This window comes from Oncorhynchus clarkii, unplaced genomic scaffold (genome assembly GCF_045791955.1).
Source record: "Oncorhynchus clarkii lewisi isolate Uvic-CL-2024 unplaced genomic scaffold, UVic_Ocla_1.0 unplaced_contig_8524_pilon_pilon, whole genome shotgun sequence".
Classification (NCBI taxonomy): Eukaryota; Metazoa; Chordata; class Actinopteri; order Salmoniformes; family Salmonidae; genus Oncorhynchus; species Oncorhynchus clarkii.
The window spans coordinates 21,053-36,737 of NW_027257969.1; the positions used below are offsets into that span (position 1 = coordinate 21,053).

A 15,685-nucleotide genomic window follows, 5' to 3' on the forward strand; every position below is an offset into this window, starting at 1 on the left:
TCTCTCTGTCTCTTGATGAGGTAATGTACAGAGGTTTCACATGGCAGAGCTGATGCCTCTACAGTACCTAGCCTAGCTTAGGGCCGTAGCTATACTGTACACATAGCATTCAACAGTTAGAAGGCCATATAACATATAGATATGTATCTTGATATCTGGAAGCCAGATCCCCTCTAATCAGGGACTGATTTAGACCAGGAAGCCAGTTCCCCTCTAATCAGGGACTGATTTAGACCTAGAAGCCAGTTCCCCTCTAATCAGGGACTGATTTAGACCTAGAAGCCAGTTGATCGGTCAGTAGTCCGGACCTTGTAGGGTCAGGTTGTAATCCCCCTGATACAAGCAGATGGAGAGCTGGCTAGATGAGACCCTGGACTCTTACCCTGACTCTCTGCTGCTGTCTCTCATTGAACTCCGGCGTCGTCAGGAAGACAGGCAGCCATCTTGTTTCTATGTGGTTCCTGGTGATGCTCTGAATGTCCACCAGGACAGGAGCACACAGACGGTCATGGAGCAGTCTCCCCCAGCCACCAGCCAGACGCATCACCTAGAGGAGAAACACACACACACACACACACACACAGACACACACACACACACACACACACGGTCATGAAGCAGTCTCCCCAGCCACCAGCCAGACGCATCACCTAGAGGAGAAACACACACACACACACACACACACAGACACACACACACACGGTCATGAAGCAGTCTCCCCCAGCCACCAGCCAGACGCATCACCAAGAGGAGAAACACACATATACACACACACACAGACAGACACACAGACGGTCATGAAGAGAAGGACACACACACACAGACACGCACAAAAACACACAGGCACACACACACACACAGACACGCACAAAAACACACAGGCACACACACACACAGACACGCACAAAAACACACAGGCACACACACACACAGACAGACACACAGACAGACACAGACAGACACAAAAACACACACACCATCACAGAAGAGACTGTGGCATTACCTCCTCCTGTTGTTGTCTGGTGGCAGGACTGTCAGGCCCAAAGAAGTATTTCCTATTGAGGTATTTGTCCTTAATGAGTCTGGACTTGTCCTCTCTCTGGGCCTTGTCTTTATGGGGGATTCTCCTGTAATTCTCTATGTCCTGCCAGCAAGCCAGGTGTATACTGTAGACACACACACACACACGTCAGAACTATACACATCATTGACAACTGAGCAATAGGTCATTAGGATCATTGAGGTAGAGATCATTAGGATCATTGAGCTATAGATCATCAGGATCATTGAGGAATAGATCATTGAGGTAGAGATCATTGAAGTATAGATAATTGAAGTATAGATCATTGGGATTATTGAGGTATAAATCATTGAGGTATAGATCATTGAGATAGAGATCATTAGGATCATTGAGGTATACATCATTGAGGTATAGATCATTAGGATCTTTGAGGTATAAGATCATTGAGGTATAGGTATATTAGGATCATTGAGGTAGAGACCATTGAAGTAGAGATCATTAGGATCATTGAGGTATAGATCATTGAGGTATAGATCATTGAGGTAGAGATCATTAGGATCATTGAGGTAGAGATCATTAGGATCATTGAGGTAGAGATCATTAGGATCATTGAGGTATACATCATTGAGGTATAGATCATTAGGATCTTTGAGGTATAAGATCATTGAGGTATAGATCATTAGGATCATTGAGGTAAAGCTCATTAGGATCATTGAGGTAGAGCTCATTGGGATCATTGAGGTAGAGATAATTGAGGCAGAGATCATTTAGGATCATTGAGGTATAGGTCATTAGGATCATTGAGGTAGAGATCATTGAGGTATAGATCATTAGGATCCTTAAGATATAGATCATTGAGGTAGAGATCATTGAGGTAGAGATATTAGGATCATTGAGGTAGAAATCATTGAGGTAGAGATCATTGAGGTAGAGATCATTGAGGTAGAGATCATTGCGGTAGAGATCATTGAGATAGAGATCATTGAGGTATAGATCATTGAGGTAGAGATCATTGAGGTAGAGATCATTGAGGTAGAGATCATTGTGGTATAGATCATTGAGGTATAGATCATTGAGGTAGAGATCATTGAGGTAGAGATCATTGAGGTATAGATCATTGAGGTAGAGCTATTAGGATCATTGAGGTAGAGATATTAGGATCATTGAGGTATAGATCATTGTGGTAGAGATCATTGAGGTATAGATCATTGAGCTATAGATCATTAGGATCATTTAGTTTTTACTGACATGACCAGGAATAATGATTTGGTCCCTATAGATAAACACAACACTTGTTTGATAGAAGGTGTGTTTATGACAGAAAGGTCACGTCTAACAATCAGCATGGTGTTGTGGTCACCTGGCCACACATAGCGTATGTCATGTAAAATAAGCCTGCTGTATCTACAGCTAGAGTTTCACCTGGCGGTGATGTCCTGTAGGAAGGATGTGAAGTGTATAGAGCTAGAGTTTCACCTGGCGGTGTTGTCCTGTAGGAAGGATGTGAAGTGTATAGAGCTAGAGTTTCACCTGGCGGTGTTGTCCTGTAGGAAGGATGTGAAGTGTATAGAGCTAGAGTTTCACCTGGCGGTGTTGTCCTGTAGGAAGGATGTGAAGTGTATAGATCTAGAGTTTCACCTGGCGGTGTTGTCCTGTAGGAAGGATGTGAAGTGTATAGAACTAGAGTTTCACCTGGCCCTGTTGTCCTGTAGGAAGGATGTGAAGTGTATAGAACTAGAGTTTCACCTGGCGGTGTTGTCCTGTAGGAAGGATGTGAAGTATATAGAACTAGAGTTTCACCTGGCGGTGTTGTCCTGTAGGAAGGATGTGAAGTGTATAGAGCTAGAGTTTCACCTGGCTGTGTTGTCCTGTAGGAAGGATGTGAAGTATATAGAGCTAGAGTTTCACCTGGCGGTGTTGTCCTGTAGGAAGGATGTGAAGTGTATAGAACTAGAGTTTCACCTGGCGGTGTTGTCCTGTAGGAAGGATGTGAAGTGTTGTAGCTCCGTGCGGTGTCCTAGCAGAGAGCCCAACCTGTACCCTCTGTACCTCTCTGGGACGGCAGACCACATAGCTGGAGACCTGGCGACCTCTAGTGGTGGAGGAGGGGGCCTGCAGGCCTGGGCCACAGCATGCTGAGAGAGGGAGAGAGAGAGGAGAGAGAGAATCTCAAATTGTACTAAACCCTCCTCACTTCCTTCTGAAGGTTGTGAGGAGATAGGATGCGAGGAATCAAGGAAATACAACTGAGAATCCCCCAAATCCTTACTAGAGATCTCGGCCCATATGTGAAAAGCTTCTCGGAGTAGAAGTGCTTCATCTATGATCAGTTTTGTCTTTCAGATCAACACTTCAGGGGGGACTTGATCCTAGATCAACACTTCAGGGGGGACTTGATCCTAGATCAACACTTCAGGGGGGACTTGATCCTAGATCAACACTTCAGGGGGGACTTGATCCTAGATCAACACTTCAGGGGGGACTTGATCCTAGATCAGCACTTCAGAGGGACAGGGGGGACTTGATCCTAGATCAACACTTCAGGGGGGACTTGATCCTAGATCAGCACTTCAGGGGGGACTTGATCCTAGATCAACACTTCAGGGGGGACTTGATCCTAGATCAGCACTTCAGAGGGGACTTGATCCTAGATCAGCACTTCAGAGGGACAGGGGGGACTTGATCCTAGATCAACACTTCAGGGGGGACTTGATCCTAGATCAGCACTTCAGGGGGGACTTGATCCTAGATCAACACTTCAGGGGGGACTTGATCCTAGATCAACACTTCAGGGGGGACTTGATCCTAGATCAGCACTTCAGGGGGGACTTGATCCTAGATCAGCACTTCAGGGGGGACTTGATCCTAGATCAGCACTTCAGAGGGGACTTGATCCTAGATCAACACTTCAGGGGGGACTTGATCCTAGATCAGCACTTCAGAGGGACAGGGGGGACTTGATCCTAGATCAGCACTTCAGGGGGGACTTGATCCTAGATCAGCACTTCAGGGGGGACTTGATCCTAGATCAGCACTTCAGGGGGGACTTGATCCTAGATCAGCACTTCAGAGGGGACTTGATCCTAGATCAGCACTTCAGGGGGGACTTGATCCTAGATCAGTACTTCAGGGGGGACTTGATCCTAGATCAACACTTCAGGGGGGACTTGATCCTAGATCAACACTTCAGGGGGGACTTGATCCTAGATCAACACTTCAGGGGGGACTTGATACTAGATCAGTACTTCAGGGGGGACTTGATCCTAGATCAGCACTTCAGGGGGACTTGATCCTAGATCACCACTTCAGGGGGACAGGGGAGACTTGATCCTAGATCAGCACTTCAGGGGGGACTTGATCCTAGATCAGCACTTCAGGGGGACAGGGGGGACTTGAACCTAGATCAGCACTTCAGGGGGGACTTGATCCTTGATCAGCACTTCAGAGGGACAGGGGGGACTTGATCCTAGATCAACACTTCAGGGGGACAGGGGGGACTTGAACCTAGATCAGCACTTCAGGGGGGACTTGATCCTAGATCAGCACTTCAGGGGGGACTTGATCCTAGATCAGCACTTCAGAGGGACAGGGGGGACTTGATCCTAGATCAGCACTTCAGGGGGACAGGGGGGACTTGATCCTTGATCAGCACTTCAGAGGGACAGGGGGGACTTGATCCTAGATCAGCACTTCAGAGGGGACTTGATCCTAGATCAGCACTTCAGAGGGACAGGGGGGACTTGATCCTAGATCAGCACTTCAGGGGGGACTTGATCCTTGATCCTTGATCAGCACTTCAGAGGAACAGGGGGGACTTGATCCTAGATCACCACTTCAGGGGGGACTTGATCCTAGATCACCACTTCAGGGGGGACTTGATCCTAGATCACCACTTACTACTCAGACTGTTACATAGATCATGCATTGGAGCGTTGGACTTCAATAGAGCTCACCTGTTCCAGTCTGTGTACAGCCTCCTCGTACAGCGTCTTCAGTTCTCCGTACGGCTCTGACTCCACCTGGCGAGTCTCCTCCCGTACAGCCACCTGAGAGAGAACGCGCAGTAACAATGAATCCACGACATCAAATATCCAGACCATAACACACATCTTACGAATCTGACTAAGGAGAGATGCACGAACAGGAGAGTTTGTCCGTTTCGGCCGATAAGCTATTTCAACTATAGCGTGTTTAAAAAAAATGTTTTTAAAGATAAGGGCTCACACCTTCAGGAAGGTGTCTGTGTCCCTGGTGGTGAGCAGCGTCCAGGGCTCCAGGAGGAGGGTCAGAGTGTGTTCCTCCACCCAGTCAAACAGCTCCTCAAACGGGGGAGTGAGACAGGTGTACACCCTCTCTCTGCTCTCCTCCTCCACCTCAATGCTACTACGGGCAGCACTGCACACGTAGGTTGAATACAGCAACTGGAGGGGTTAGAATGAGAACCGTAACTAATGGGTGAGACGGTCATCTTCATCATCTTCATCATCATCACCATCATCATCACAACTGGAGGGGTTAGAATGAGAACCGTAACTAATGGGTCAGACGGTCATCTTCATCATCATCACCATCATCATCACAACTGGAGGGGTTAGAATGAGAACCGTAACTAATGGGTGAGACGGTCATCTTCATCATCATCACCATCATCATCACAACTGGAGGGGTTAGAATGAGAACCGTAACTAATGGGTCAGACGGTCATCTTCATCATCATCATCATCACCATCATCACAACTGGAGGGGTTAGAATGAGAACCGTAACTAATGGGTGAGACGGTCATCTTCATCATCTTCATCATCATCACCATCATCATCACAACTGGAGGGGTTAGAATGAGAACCGTAACTAATGGGTCAGACGGTCATCTTCATCATCATCATCACTATCATCATCACCACCATCATCACTATCAACTGGAGGGGTTAGAATGAGAACCGTAACTAATGGGTCAGACGGTCATCTTCATCATCATGACTATCATTATCATCACTATCATCACCACTATCATCATCACTATCATCATCACCACCATCATCACCATTGTGACGACCCTCCCACTCTGTCTGCCGTATTCTGTCTTTGTTCTTGTTTCCTTATTAGGATGCCGGTGGGCGGAGATGGGAGGGTCGTCAGCTACATGGGAAACACCTGGGCCAGGTGTCTCCCAGGATAAATAGACCTCTTCCACATTCATGGAGGAGACTCTCTCCATGCAGACACCTTTGTAGATTGTGTTGTGGTTCTTGGTGGCCTTTTGTTTGTTTGCTTTGGTACCTTTCAACACCCTGCATTATCACATCCATGCATGCAAAACACTCACTTACACTACTGATTACTGATTACACACACCATTGTATATTTTCCTTAGTTGCTTTAGTTAATCAATATATATTTTGTTATGCCTTATCTCCACGTTGTCTCGGTTCGAGTTTCGTTGTCTTGGTTCGTGACACCATCATCACTATCGTCATCACTACCATCATCATCATCACTATCATCTTCATCATCATGACTATCATCATCACCACCACCATCATCACTATCATCACCATCATCACTATCATCATCACCACCACCATCATCACTATCATCACCATCATCACTATCATCATCATCACCATCATCATCATCATCATCATCACCATCATCACTATCATCACCATCATCATCACCATCACCATCATCACTATCATCATCATCACCATCATCACTATCATCACCATCATCATCATCATCATCACTATCATCACCATCACCATCATCACTATCATCATCATCACCATCATCTCTATCATCATCATCATGATAGTCACTCCATCATCATCATGATAGTCACTCCATCATCATCATCACATAAAATGTCTAATATAGGGCTCATTATATGTCTTTAATGTAGGGCTCATTATATGTCTTTAATGTAGGGCTCATTAAATGTCTTTAATGTAGGGCTCATTATATGTCTTTAATGTAGGGCTCATTATATGTCTTTAATGTAGGGCTCATTATATGTCTTTAATGTAGGGCTCATTATATGTCTTTAATGTAGGGCTCATTATATGTCTTTAATGTAGGGCTCATTATATGTCTTTAATGTAGGGCTCATTATATGTCTTTAATGTAGGGCTCATTATATGTCTTTAATGTAGGGCTCATTATATGTCTTTAATGTAGGGCTCATTATATGTCTTTAATGTAGGGCTCATTATATGTCTTTAATGTAGGGCTCATTATATGTCTTTAATGTAGGGCTCATTATATGTCTTTAATGTAGGGCTCATTATATGTCTTTAATGTAGGGCTCATTAAATGTCTTTAATGTAGGGCTCATTAAATGTCTTTAATGTAGGGCTCATTAAATGTCTTTAATGTAGGGCTCATTATATGTCTTTAATGTAGGGCTCATTAAATGTCTTTAATGTAGGGCTCATTAAATGTCTTTAATGTAGGGCTCATTAAATGTCTTTAATGTAGGGCTCATTATATGTCTTTAATGTAGGGCTCATTAAATGTCTTTAATGTAGGGCTCATTAAATGTCTTTAATGTAGGGCTCATTAAATGTCTTTAATGTAGGGCTCATAAAATGCCTTTAATGTAGGGCTCATTATATGTCTTTAATGTAGGGCTCATTAAATGCCTTTAATGTAGGGCTCATTAAATGCCTTTAATGTATGGCTCGTTCAAATTAGGGAAGGGGCTTGGACATTTGGCCCACGCTTTGGCTGAGAGTCTCCATTGACTGGGGTGGAGACTTCGCCTGTATCGTTAATATATTCTATCCTACATCTCCCACCAGAACCTAATCCAGCATCAGATGCAATTACCCCCCCCCCCCCCCCCTTCCCCCAGGGAATCATTCTTACATGAGCCTGTCTCTGTACCCTGTAGGGATCCAGTCCATCTTGGTAGAAGAGCTGGTGGTACTGCTGCAGATCACACCAGCAGTGGACGGCATTCTCCCACAGCTGACAAGATACAGGAAGACCTATTCATTTATGTTGTACAATACAGCTACAACAGCACTATGGGAGAGAGAGAGAGAAGGAGAGACAGAGCGAGAGATAGAGAGAGAGAGAGAGAGAGAGACAGAGCCAGAGAGAGACAGCGCCAGAGAGAGAGAGACAGAGAGAGATAGAGAGACAGAGAGACAGAGAGACAGAGAGAGAGAGAGATAGACAGAGACAGAGAGAGAGAGAGAGAGAGAGAGAGAGAGAGAGCTGTCTATACCGGGTTTCCAGAGCGTTCACAGTAGCGTGTGAAGTAGAACCCGGCCTGTGAGTCCACACATAGAGCCTGTAACATCCTCTCCATCCTCCAGGCCCCTACAACAGGACTGCTGCTGGCATAACCTGTCTGACACCACACAGAATAATACGACTTTATTAACCTGTCTGACACCACACAGAATAATACGACTTTATTAACCTGTCTGACACCACACACACAGAATAATACGACTTTATTAACCTGTCTGACACCACACAGAATAATACGACTTTATTAACCTGTCTGACACCACACACAGAATAATACGACTTTATTAACCTGTCTGACACCACACAGAATAATACGACTTTATTAACCTGTCTGACACCACACAGAATAATACGACTTTATTAACCTGTCTGACACCACACAGAATAATACGACTTTATTAACCTGTCTGACACCACACAGAATAATACGACTTTATTAACCTGTCTGACACCACACAGAATAATACGACTTTACTAACCTGTCTGACACCACACACACAGAATAATACGACTTTACTAACGTGTCTGACACCACACAGAATAATACGACTTTACTAACCTGTCTGACACCACACACACAGAATAATACGACTTTATTAACCTGTCTGACACCACACACACAGAATAATACGACTTTACTAACCTGTCTGACACCACACACACAGAATAATACGACTTTACTAACCTGTCTGACACCACACAGAATAATACGACTTTACTAACGTGTCTGACACCACACAGAATAATACGACTTTACTAACCTGTCTGACACCACACAGAATAATACGACTTTACTAACCTGTCTGACACCACACACACAGAATAATACGACTTACTAACCTGTCTGACACCACACAGAATAATACGACTTTACTAACCTGTCTGACACCACACAGAATAATACGACTTTACTAACGTGTCTGACACCACACAGAATAATACGACTTTACTAACATGTCTGACACCACACACACAGAATAATACGACTTACTAACCTGTCTGACACCACACAGAATAATACGACTTTACTAACCTGTCTGACACCACACAGAATAATACGACTTTACTAACCTGTCTGACACCACACAGAATAATACGACTTTACTAACCTGTCTGACACCACACACACAGAATAATACGACTTTATTCAACTTATATAGCGCTTTTTATAAAATAAAGACATTTCAAAGCTCCTATCTCAACTCTCTGTCGGTCACACCTAGTACCTGTGTGTGAGCTGGTGTGGGGGTCCTGTCTCTGGGTAGAGAGGTGTCTGGGCGGATGGTAGGTTGAGGGATAGAGATGTGAGGCCGGAGGGGGTGGAGGTTGATGTAACGAGGGTTAGGGTTCACACCAGAGGGAGGGTGTAGCTGTCTGTTCCTCCACAGTGACAGTCTGAGAGGATCTACTGCTCTCTGGCTCATCCTGAACCTGGGACCCCTGGAACACAACATGAACCTGGGACCCCTGGAACACAACATGAACCTGGGACCCCTGGAACACAACATGAACCTGGGACCCCTGGAACACAACATGAACCTGGGACCCCTGGAACACAACATGAACCTGGGACCCCTGGAACACAACATGAACCTGGGACCCCTGGAACCCAACCAGAACATGAACCTTGGACCCCTGGAACACAACATGAACCTGGGACCCCTGGAACACAACTTGACCAGGTGATAACAGTTCAGGTCACAGTCTAGTATGGACCAGGTGATAACAGTTCACAGTCTAGTACGGACCAGGTGATAACAGTTCAGGCCTCAGTCTAGTCTAGTATGGACCAGGTGATGACAGTTCAGGCCTCAGTCTAGTCTAGTATGGACCAGGTGATAACAGTTCAGGCCTCAGTCTAGTCTAGTATGGACCAGGTGATCTCAGTTCAGGTCACAGTCTAGTCTAGTATGGACCAGGTGATGACAGTTCAGGCCTCAGTCTAGTCTAGTATGGACCAGGTGATAACAGTTCAGGCCACAGTCTAGTCTAGTATGGACCAGGTGATCTCAGTTCAGGTCACAGTCTAGTCTAGTATGGACCAGGTGATCTCAGTTCAGGCCTCAGTCTAGTCTAGTATGGACCAGGTGATAACAGTTCAGGCCTCAGTCTAGTCTAGTATGGACCAGGTGATCTCAGTTCAGGCCTCAGTCTAGTCTAGTATGGACCAGGTGATCACAGTTGGAGTCACAGTCTAGTACGGACCAGGTGATCACAGTTCAGGTCACAGTCTAGTCTAGTATGGACCAGGTGATCCTAGTTCAGGTCACAGTCTAGTCTAGTATGGACCAGGTGATTTCAGTTCAGGTCACAGTCTAGTATGGACCAGGTGATCACAGTTCAGGTCACAGTCTAGTCTAGTATGGACCAGGTGATCACAGTTCAGGTCACAGTCTAGTCTAGTATGGACCAGGTGATCACAGTTCAGGTCACAGTCTAGTCTAGTATGGACCAGGTGATCCTAGTTCAGGTCACAGTCTAGTATGGACCAGGTGATGCTAGTTCAGGTCACAGTCTAGTCTAGTATGGACCAGGGGATCACAGTTCAGGCCTCAGTCTAGTCTAGTATGGACCAGGTGATCTCAGTTCAGGTCACAGTCTAGTCTAGTATGGACCAGGTGATCTCAGTTCAGGTCACAGTCTAGTCTAGTATGGACCAGGTGATCCTAGTTCAGGTCACAGTCTAGTATGGACCAGGTGATGCTAGTTCAGGTCACAGTCTAGTCTAGTATGGACCAGGTGATCTCAGTTCAGGTCACAGTCTAGTCTAGTATGGACCAGGTGATCTCAGTTCAGGTCACAGTCTAGTCTAGTATGGACCAGGTGATCTCAGTTCAGGCCTCAGTCTAGTCTAGTATGGACCAGGTGATCTCAGTTCAGGTCACAGTCTAGTCTAGTATGGACCAGGTGATCTCAGTTCAGGTCACAGTCTAGTCTAGTATGGACCAGGTGATCTCAGTTCAGGTCACAGTCTAGTCTAGTATGGACCAGGTGATCACAGTTCACAGTCTAGTCTAGTAGTTATATAGGATGGTGTGTATAGACAGTATAGACAGTAGTTATAGAGGATGGTGTGTATAGACAGTAGTTATATAGGATGGTGTGTATAGACAGTAGTTATATAGGATGGTGTGTATAGACAGTATAGACAGTAGTTACATAGAATGGGGTGTATAGACAGTAGTTATATAGGATGGTGTGTATAGACAGTATGGACAGTGGTTATAGAGGATGGTGTGTATAGACAGTAGTTACATAGAATGGGGTGTATAGACAGTAGTTATATAGGATGGTGTGTATAGACAGTATAGACAGTAGTTATATAGGATGGTGTGTATAGACAGTAGTTATATAGGATGGTGTGTATAGACAGTAGTTATAGAGGATGGTGTGTATAGACAGTAGTTATATAGGATGGTGTGTATAGACAGTAGTTATAGAGGATGGTGTGTATATACAGTAGTTATATAGGATGGTGTGTATAGACAGTATAGAGAGTAGTTATAGAGTATGGTGTGTATAGACAGTATAGACAGTAGTTATAGAGGATGGTGTGTATAGACAGTAGTTATATAGGATGGTGTGTATAGACAGTAGTTATATAGGATGGTGTGTATAGACAGTAGTTATATAGGATGGTGTGTATAGACAGTAGTTATATAGGATGGTGTATATAGACAGTATAGACAGTAGTTATAGAGGATGGTGTGTATAGACATTATAGACAGTAGTTATATAGGATGGTGTGTATAGACAGTAGTTATATAGGATGGTGTGTATAGACAGTATAGACAGTAGTTATAGAGGATGGTGTGTATAGACAGTATAGACAGTAGTTATATAGGATGGTGTGTATAGAGAGTAGTTATAGAGGATGGTGTGTATAGACAGTATAGACAGTAGTTATAGAGGATGGTGTGTATAGACAGTATAGACAGTAATTATATAGGATGGTGTGTATAGACAGTATAGACAGTAGTTATATAGGATGGTGTGTATAGACAGTAGTTATATAGGATGGTGTGTATAGACAGTAGTTATATAGGATGGTGTGTATAGACAGTAGTTATAGAGGATGGTGTGTATAGACAGTAGTTATAGAGGATGGTGTGTATAGACAGTAGTTATATAGGATGGTGTGTATAGACAGTATAGACAGTAGTTATATAGGATGGTGTGTATAGACAGTAGTTATATAGGATGGTGTGTATAGACAGTAGTTATATAGGATGGTGTGTATAGACAGTAGTTATATAGGATGGTGTGTATAGACAGTAGTTATAGAGGATGGTGTGTATAGACAGTAGTTATAGAGGATGGTGTGTATAGACAGTATAGACAGTAGTTATATAGGATGGTGTGTATAGACAGTATAGACAGTAGTTATAGAGGATGGTGTGTATAGACAGTATAGACAGTAGTTATATAGGATGGTGTGTATAGACAGTATAGACAGTAGTTATACAGGATGGTGTGTATAGACAGTAGTTATACAGGATGGTGTGTATAGACAGTAGTTATACAGGATGGTGTGTATAGACAGTAGTTATATAGGATGGTGTGTATAGACAGTAGTTATATAGGATGGTGTGTATAGACAGTAGTTATAGAGGATGGTGTGTATAGACAGTATAGACAGTAGTTATATAGGATGGTGTGTATAGACAGTAGTTATACAGGATGGGCCTTGACTAGAATACAGTTTATACATACGAAGTGGGTAAAACAGTATATAAACATGATCACAATGTTAAATCGGAGGGCTCTGGAGTAGTTTAAAAAACGTGGAACGTCTGGGGGTCCCCGAGGAGAGGTATAAAAACCCCTGGTGTGGATGACCTCAGTCTGTCTGTCTCACCAGTAGCAGAGCAGTGTCTCAGTGACACGGGGCTGAACTCTCTGCAGTCTGTCCTCTCTCCAGCAGGGGGAGGTAGAGAGACCCAGTCTGGTTAACAGCTCACCATTCAGACTGCTCTGGCCACCGGTCAGCAGGTAGCAGCTACGCATCTGGACCAAATGCCTGAAACAATTAATAAATCAGTCACTGAAGATGGTTCTGTCCACGTCATTGGTTAAGAGGAAGGCTCATTGTCATCTCAGGTTCTATACTTCAATGAAGGGTTAGGGTTGAGGTTAGGGTTATGGCTTAGGTTAAGAGTCAGAGTTATGGGTTAAGGGTTGGGGTCAGGGTTAAGGTGAAGGTTAGGAGTTATGGGGTTAAGGGTTGGGGTCAGGGTTGGGGTTAGGGTTATGGCTTAGGTTAAGAGTCAGAGTTATGGGTTAAGGGTTGGGGTCAGGGTTGGGGTCAGGGTTATGGCTTAGGTTAAGAGTCAGAGTTATGGGTTAAGGGTTGGGGTCAGGGTTAAGGTGAAGGTTAGGAGTTATGAGGTTGGGGTCAGGGTTGGGGTTAGGGTTATGGCTTAGGTTAAGAGTCAGAGTTATGGGTTAAGGGTTGGGGTCAGGGTTCAGGTGAAGGTTAGGAGTTATGGGTTAGGGGTTGGGGATCAGGATTAAGGTGAAGGTTAGGAGTTATGTGTTAAGGGTTGGGGTCAGGGTTGGGGTCAGGGTTGGGTTCAGGTGAAGGTTAGGAGTTATGGGTTAAGGGTTGGGGTCAGGGTTGGGGTCAGGGTTGGGTTCAGGTGAAGGTTAGGAGTTATGGGTTAAGGGTTGGGGTCAGGGTTAAGGTGAAGGTTAGGAGTTATGGGTTAAAGGCCCAGTGCAGTCAAAACTATGAAATTCCTGTGTTTTATATATATTTTCACACTATGAGCTTTGAAATGTCAGCCTGTTTTGGTGGGATGGAGTGTTGGCCTTCCATGGTGACATCACCGTGCAGTGAATTAGTTAATAGACCAATAAGAAAGAGAGTTCCAAACCTCTCTGCCAATAAGAGAAAATGTTCTGTTCCCCCCCCCCCCCTTGAGAAATTGCCTTTTGCTAAGAAGATACATTTGTTTCATTTTGACCATTTTAATTGAAAACAATCACAGTAAGGTACTTCATTGTTACCCAGAAATGTGATTTGATATTGAGATAAAAACTGCTGCATTGGCCCTTTAAGGAAGTACTAAATGTGTATATGAAGTACTGAATGTGTATATGAAGTACTGAATGTATATATGAAGTACTGAATGTATATATGAAGTACTGAATGTATATATGAAGTACTGAATGTGTATATGAAGTACTGAATGTATATATGAAGTACTGAATGTATATATGAAGTACTGAATGTATATATGAAGTACTGAATGTGTATATGAAGTACTGAATGTATATATGAAGTACTGAATGTGTATATGAAGTACTGAATGTGTATATGAAGTACTGAATGTGTATATGAAGTACTGAATGTGTTCATGAATACCTGATTCTCCTCCTGTCGTCCTGTAGGGTCTTCAGTCTCTCTATATCCATCCACAGACGCAAAAGCTTCTCTCCTAGTGTTCCCTTTAAGAAGTCCTTAAAGTCACCAAGGCCCTGTCTATCACCATTGTTACTAGCAGTGACATCATAGAACTCAAGGTCATGGTCATTCTCCTCCTCTGACCCTCCAACCTCCTCCTGCTGCTCCTTCAGTCTGCTGTGGCTGGTGGCTGGACCTCCCTCACAGGTGCTCTCTGTGTGGGGACCACCCGTCTCCTCATCAGTGGTAGAACAGGCGGGACTCTGGGGCTTGGGGTCCCCATTATCCTCATCTGTAGTTCCTGCCTCTATCTCTGTCTTTGCCTCTGTCTCTGTGAGGTAGACTTTCATCTCCTGCTCTGCGCTGTGGTCTCCCCGTCTCTTGTCCCAGTCTAGAAGTGAAGAGCAGAGAGGACAGTCCGGGAGCGAAGAGGAGAGAGGAAAGGAGACGAGGAGTGAGGAGGACAGGGCGTAGGACTCTGAGTCAGGGATGCAGGAGAAGCAGGCTGAGGCCGGACCCCTCTGTCCCTCCCGGCCCAGAGAGCACACCGGGGTTCTCACAGACCGGGTACAGACAGGCAGCCGCTTGTCTTTGTCCTTAGCCATTGTCAACATGTCTGTTACCGAGGACTGCAGACACACAAAGAACACAAACACACCCAGTGTGACTACAGGGAAGTGTTGCCTGGGGTGACAGAGACAGAGAAATACCTGGATCATACACAGTATATAAAGTAAACTACTGTTTTACCAACACCACAAAACAAGTGTTTATTTATGACAAATAATCATCTCCGCTGTACTGAACCATATTGACATCATACTGAGATATATCATCTCCGCTGTACTGAACCATATTGACATCATGCTGAGATATATCATCTCCGCTGTACTGAACCATATTGACATCATGCTGAGATATATCATCTCCGCTGTACTGAACCATATTGACATCATACTGAGATATATCATCTCCGCTGTACTGAACCATATTGACATCA

General features: G+C 44.4%; 1 protein-coding gene across 1 annotated transcript in view; it reads right to left on the reverse strand.

Annotated features, from left to right (window-relative positions):
- Positions 1–15,685, reverse strand: part of LOC139394312 (regulator of G-protein signaling 22-like) — a 40,879-nt gene that overhangs the window by 14,754 nt on the left and 10,440 nt on the right. Inside the window, exons 7-16 of the mRNA XM_071142350.1 lie at positions 14,647–15,314; positions 13,138–13,299; positions 9,506–9,719; positions 8,251–8,376; positions 7,887–7,988; positions 5,248–5,442; positions 4,975–5,067; positions 2,984–3,156; positions 1,004–1,166; positions 383–547 (exon numbers count right to left, since the gene is read on the reverse strand). Coding sequence (XP_070998451.1) covers positions 383–547; positions 1,004–1,166; positions 2,984–3,156; positions 4,975–5,067; positions 5,248–5,442; positions 7,887–7,988; positions 8,251–8,376; positions 9,506–9,719; positions 13,138–13,299; positions 14,647–15,314 — 2,061 coding nt within the window. The remainder of the gene's footprint in view (positions 1–382; positions 548–1,003; positions 1,167–2,983; positions 3,157–4,974; positions 5,068–5,247; positions 5,443–7,886; positions 7,989–8,250; positions 8,377–9,505; positions 9,720–13,137; positions 13,300–14,646; positions 15,315–15,685) is intronic.